Here is a 6,320-nt window from a genome sequence, read left to right on the forward strand (position 1 = left end):
GAAGAAGAAGATGATGATGATGAGGATGAGGATGATTGTTATGGTGGTGATGGTTAGGAGTGATGATAATAATGAGTAGCGCAAGTTATTATATTTTGTAGTATATGTAATGAATTATCTTTAATATATGTATGGATAATTTCATATTATTTGACAATATTTACTTTTTCAATGTTCTTTATTTATTATTTTATCATAGTGTGTTATGTATCACATTACATATATCATTTTCATTGACCTTTGAAAAAATTTCTAACCTTTCAAGTATCAATATTTAAATTGTGATTCTGATGTTATATTTTATTTTGTGATTTATTTTCTTGCTTATAGATGTTGAAGAATGAATGAAAAGGTTTTTCCTACTCAGTGTTTGATTAATAGGAACAAACATTAAGGTAAGTATACTCATAAATTTTGATTTCTGCTTAATTAATTATTTAGATTTTTATTTTTATTATTGTTTGTGTTAATTGGCTTTTGATAATTTAAACTTCATGGCTGATTTTTATCATTGCAAGGAATGCTTACTGAAAATATTGTGAATCTTTTGTTCCTCATAGTTTAATTATAAGCTAATTTATTGTTATGTGTATATATTCATATCATAATGTATATATTTTTTCTGGTTTTTAGCATGCCTCGACGAGGATCCATATTAGATTCTAGGAGTGACAGGTCCACTTCATCCAAATCATTTCAAACTACATCTAGGCATAATAACAAAGGATCTACATTTCATCAACCTGTGTATCAGAATGCAAATGAGTATTATATACCTACTTTGGGGAGTACACATCCTCCTCAACGTGATTATGGGAGGGTTGATGCATATCAATATTGTGAGGGCTTTCGTTTCCAAGATTTGCTTCAAACTCAAGGAGGTTTCTCTCGAGATAACCAATTTGTTTATGGAGGATATAATTTGTATAGGAGTTATGAGAGAGTTAATGGTGATGATGATGATGTGAATGTTAGAGATGAAGACGAGGGAGACGATAGTGATGAGAGAGGTGTATATGATGAGGATCAAGATGGTGTTCCATCATATCATGGTTCAACATGTTCTCCACACAATTATGATCAAAGTGTTAAAAGGAAGGGTTTTGACACGCCAATAGATCCAATAACAAGAAAAAAAGAGCTTTGTTTGTATGGAACAACAGAGTAAGTTCAAACTTTTAAAAACAAACTTATTAAGGCTATATTTTTAGGTATGAAAAAAATTACTTTTTATTGTGTAATTATTTGTTTAATATAAGTTTGTTATTATATATTTTCAGGTTCAATAACGCATCGTGTGGACGTGCAATCGGAGATATTTTGAGGTCCAATTTTAAGGGAGCATGGCACTCTTGGGAGAAAGTAGATTCAATGTGCAGGGATGAACTGTTTAAAGAGTTTAAGGTAAGAACCAACACTAATTTCCATAATATTCTTTTTAATTTTGATAACTTTAATGTAGGATTATGAAAATTATCAATTAGCTATGATTGATTTGTGTTATAATTTGTACTTATTTCATGTTTACTTTTTAATATCATTTAATTTCTATAGTTATTACATCATCTTGCAAATTTTGAACAAAGATAACACAATATGTTAATTATTTATATAATTTGAAATTTTGTGCACTTTTTTTACTTCGTATATATATTATTTGGTAGAAAAAATATTCTTTTCCTGAGGAAGATGAGTCGATTGTTCGTAATATTTGGGAAGATAAGGCAAGGATAGCTTTGAATCAACAATTAACACGAGCTCGCAAGAAAGCCATGTCCAAAGAAAACACTACAAATATTATAGATTGCCTTGATAAAGGTCCTACCTGGATAAATAATGATGACTGGAATCAAATGATCAAAGATGTTTGGTCCACCCCTGAATTTCAAAGGAGGTCTGAATCTGCTAGGAGGAATCGATTAACCAAAACAGATGGCAAAATAAGCACTCATTCTGGAGGAACAGTGTCATTTGCATCATATCGAGCTAACATGGTAAGAATTTTTTTTTTAATGCTTAAGATAATAAATTAAAATTTGTATTTTTATCTTTTATAATTTTTTTTTTTAATGCTTAAGATAATAAATTAAAATTTGTATTTTTATCTTTTATAATATTTATTAATCTTGAAAGCAAGAGGAAGCTGGTGGAAAAGAACCTCCATGGGATGATGTCTTTTCAGCTTTGCATCAAAGTACTAAGCAGTCTGGTGGCTTCGTCGACAACAAGTCCAAAAAAGTGGTTGTATGTATTTTTATTTGATTATTTCTTAATATAACTTAAGTATCATTTAACATTCAAATGAATTTATTGTTGCATGTATTTTATTTGTAGGAAAATTATAAAATGGAGATGATCTCAAAGTATGGAACTAATCGGGAAAATCATCCTTCATTTGATGGAGCAGCTTGGTGTGTGGCTTCAGGAGGAGTTACAAAGGGTAGGGTATATGGTGCACCTCGTATGCCAAAATCTAAAGTCAGTACAAGCTCTTCATCACATTCCTACTCAGTGGAGTCATCATATCCCAGTTCATCATATCGAGCATTGCAAAAGGAGATAAAGGATAAAGAAGAGGAGATAAAGAAAAAAGATGAATTTATTCTTGAAATGAAACGACAGATGGATTCCATGAAAGAATATCTTGTGAACAATCTTGGATACAATGATGGGACATCAAATATTGATCAAGGTATGCCACCATCTTTGACTCCAGCAATATCGCCACCTATGGCTCCTCAGATAATGACATCTATGTGTCCCACATCTCAACCAATTTTTCGCCCTACACCTCGATTTATTATATATATATAAAATGTCCATAGGAAACATTTAGTATCAATACCTAAAAATCTATCGTCAATTATATTAGATAATTTACATTGATATATGAAAATTAACACACCCGGACTTTATAAAAATGTTGGAGGATTTCACACACTATAATACCATAGGAGTTCCGCATATACCCATGCATTCATATAGGTAATTAAATTAAATTTTGATCCATCTGAATGAGGCAAGCTAACTGGATGGGATAAATGTGAGATTGATGGGAAATGAACGCGACAATCGATCCATGGTACTAATGCACAAGATCAGTACATATCGTAGGATGAATATGATATTAAACGGAGTGAAAGTTGATTAATGAAAGAAGCAAATAACTGAGGAAGGAAGTCGAAAGTGTAGCAATGAGAGATAAATTGTTTCTAAAGTTTTTTTAAAGATGAGTGTGATAGTCTTCAACTAGAGAAAAAAGCAGTATGAGATCAACATCACCAAAATATTGAGTCACTAAATCATGAATACGAAGATCTTATAAATAAAATAGAGTAAGAATGCTCTAAATCGTTCAATAGGATTTAGAAGTAACATGCAGACTTTTTTATTGGTCATTGAGATGAAAAAAAAAGAGAACTCTAGAGTAATACTGATAAAAAACATGAAGAAATAAAAAGCTATTTTATATAAAAAGAAAACCTTTCAGCTAGAAGAAAAAAAATGCGAGGTAAGAGGTGGAACAAATTGCCTTAACTACAAAGAAAGTTAATGATCAGAAACAGAGAGGTTCGTAAAAATCATTACAATTAGTAGATGATCAAATTCCACTGATAACTTCAACAAATAATGATCAATAATTATAACATACTAGAAAAAAACCTGCATAAATAATGGTTATGAAATAATAAAAATCAATCAATCTAATGATTTATTTACTCATATTGCTTTATTTTTATTGTGTGATCCTATAACTTTTAAAAATGTTGTAAAATAAATAAAGTGATAAAAGTCCATGCACTGTAAAATTGATAGTATTAAAAAAACAATACTCAGGAATTAATAGATCTTCTAAAAGGATGAAAGATCATTGGTGTAAGATGAATATTCAAGACAAGATTAAAAAAAAAATCCTTCATTATTAAACTGAGTGTTTAAAAATATTAATTATTGTTAGATATCAGTTATAATCATTGTTTGGGTAGGAATCTTTGATAAAAAAAAGGGATTTGTGTTAGATTAATTACTTAGAAGCTTTGGTTAATTAGTAAGTTAGAATCTTTATTAAATTATTATAATTTGAGGATTAATATATTCAGCGGAGCGGAGTGTGTGTAGAAGCTAATCAATAAAATTTGGGACATTCATCCAAGTACTTGTGTGTTTTATTCTTAAACAATAAAAATTACAATTGTAAAGTGTTCGGTACTGAAAAATTGACCTCATGTTTTTCTCGAGGATTATTTTAGAGAAAATTCATATACTCCCTATCGAGGATATACTTCAGTAATTGAATCTTCATCAACAGAATAAGCAACAGACTTGCTTTTAGAATGTTCTAAAAGAAATTCCTTGCTTGAACTGTTCACTTCATCTGTTATAGTGCTATGGAAAAAAAAAGCAGGCTCTTGAGGTAATGGTAAGGTAACCGAGTAAGTATTGAGTGTGAGAACAATTGTTACCATTGCGGGCCTGATAGCTGGATCTTCTTGAACACATAGCAATCCAATGTGGATGCATCTAATTACTTCATTTCTTGAATATGTATATGTCAGAGTTGGATCCAGCACTTCCAATGGTGTCCCATCTCTCCAATGTTTCCAAACCTGAAAAAAGAAAATTGAATGGTCAAAAGTTGCTACATCTTATGCCTTTTGTTTTCAAGAGAGAGAAACTTGCACTCACATAGCTCACAAGGTCTAGTTTTCAAGAGAGAAAAACTTGCACTCACATAGCTCACAAGGTCTACAGCACCCCCTGTTTGATAGAAGGAACTGTTCTTCTTTCCGGTTATAATCTCAAGGATTAAGACACCAAAGCTATAGACATCAGACTTGACAGAGAAACGCCCATGCATTGCATATTCTGGAGACATATAACCACTACAAACCAGAAAAACAGAGAAATGATTAGTAAAAAACGAAATGAAAGCACTCTGTCAGCAAATGAATTTACTAATCAATGGGAATTAGATCCAAACTTACTATGTTCCAACTATTCTATTGGTACTTGCTTGAGTTTGATCGACTACGAAAATCCTAGCCAAGCCAAAATCTGAGATTTTGGGGTTCATATCTCCATCTAGCAGAATATTGCTTGCTTTGAGGTCACGATGTATAATTCTTAGTCGAGAGTCCTCGTGAAGATAAAGAATTCCTCGAGCAATGCCTCCTATTATTTTGTACCGTTTGGACCAGTCCAACAGTCCTTGCCTTTCAGAGTCTATAAAATCAAGAAAATAGAACCTTCAAGTCAGAGTGCAGATCAACTGTTTCAAAGACAAATGTGCCTGATTACGAAGAATCGACTATATTCCTAGAGGCAAATACTCGTTTCTCGTACTAAAAGGAAATGAGAAGAACATTTAGAAAATCATCGATATATACCAAATAGAAAGTAGTCAAGGCTTTTGTTGAAGACAAATTCATAGACAAGAATCTTTTCTTCTCTTTTCAAGCAAAACCCTTGCATCCTCACTAGATTCCTGTGTTGAAGCTTGGCTACCAATACAACCTCATTCTTAAATTCTGCTGCACCTTGTCCAGAATTTCTTGATAGCCTCTTCACAGCTATTTGCTGTCCATTAAAAAGTGTTCCCTGAGAAAGCACTTTCACCGATGTTTGAGCAAGGGATTTATAAATCCTAATGCAACAAGTTATTTCCTGTTCTTGAAATAAACGCATCACGAATTTCTTACCTTGTAAACCTCACCAAATCCTCCCATTTAAATGCTTTACGAATTGCTTACCTTGTAAACCTCACCAAATCCTCCCTCACCTAACTTGTTATCAGCGGAAAAATTGTTCGTGGCAGCTTCTACAGTACTCAAATCAAATTGCAAGGACTCCTCGGTGGTAATCTCATTTCCATCTACACAACACAAGTAGATATTCCTTTGAGCTTTTGAAAATATTAGGCAGTGTACAAAACAGAAAAAAACTGCTTTTGTTTTGTTTCCCAATTAAAAAAGATTTCTAATGTTCTTTACCATCATTTTCTGGCACATAATCTCTGATCTTTCTTGCCCTCCTCAGGAAACAGAAACACATGCTCAAAAGCGCGATAGAAACAGCAATGGGAATGACAATGGCTATAATTAAAACTGTTGACACACCGCCTTTTTCTGCATAAAGAAACATGTATCATTCAAAAACGCATTGTAATTCATAAAAGCTTTTAACTTTAACATACAAGCATATTCAAACAGAGACGAATCCATGGTGAATGACATGGGAGCCCTCTTTCTTTCTTTTTTTTGGTGGGGGGGGGGGGGGGGGGCTGTGAATGACATGGGAGCCCTCTTTTTTTTTTCTTTTTT

At 32.3% G+C, this 6,320-nt stretch overlaps 2 protein-coding genes across 2 annotated transcripts in view; one reads left to right on the forward strand and one right to left on the reverse strand.

The window, feature by feature from the left end:
* Positions 1-2,814, forward strand: part of LOC105113251 (uncharacterized) — a 6,269-nt gene extending 3,455 nt beyond the window's left edge. The window contains exons 6-12 of the mRNA XM_011009348.1: positions 5-52; positions 382-395; positions 755-1,164; positions 1,281-1,404; positions 1,665-1,994; positions 2,134-2,244; positions 2,335-2,814. Of these exons, the coding sequence (XP_011007650.1) occupies positions 5-52; positions 382-395; positions 755-1,164; positions 1,281-1,404; positions 1,665-1,994; positions 2,134-2,244; positions 2,335-2,814 (1,517 nt within the window). The remainder of the gene's footprint in view (positions 1-4; positions 53-381; positions 396-754; positions 1,165-1,280; positions 1,405-1,664; positions 1,995-2,133; positions 2,245-2,334) is intronic.
* Positions 2,815-4,142: 1,328 nt separating this feature from the next.
* The window catches only part of LOC105113241 (cysteine-rich receptor-like protein kinase 10), a 6,401-nt gene continuing 4,223 nt past the window's right edge, over positions 4,143-6,320 (reverse strand). Inside the window, exons 2-7 of the mRNA XM_011009333.1 lie at positions 5,991-6,125; positions 5,751-5,872; positions 5,388-5,598; positions 4,986-5,223; positions 4,733-4,883; positions 4,143-4,607 (exon numbers count right to left, since the gene is read on the reverse strand). Of these exons, the coding sequence (XP_011007635.1) occupies positions 4,269-4,607; positions 4,733-4,883; positions 4,986-5,223; positions 5,388-5,598; positions 5,751-5,872; positions 5,991-6,125 (1,196 nt within the window). The 3' untranslated portion in view covers positions 4,143-4,268. The remainder of the gene's footprint in view (positions 4,608-4,732; positions 4,884-4,985; positions 5,224-5,387; positions 5,599-5,750; positions 5,873-5,990; positions 6,126-6,320) is intronic.

Source organism: Populus euphratica, unplaced genomic scaffold (assembly GCF_000495115.2).
Source record: "Populus euphratica unplaced genomic scaffold, PopEup_1.0 scaffold405.1, whole genome shotgun sequence".
Taxonomy (NCBI): Eukaryota; Viridiplantae; Streptophyta; class Magnoliopsida; order Malpighiales; family Salicaceae; genus Populus; species Populus euphratica.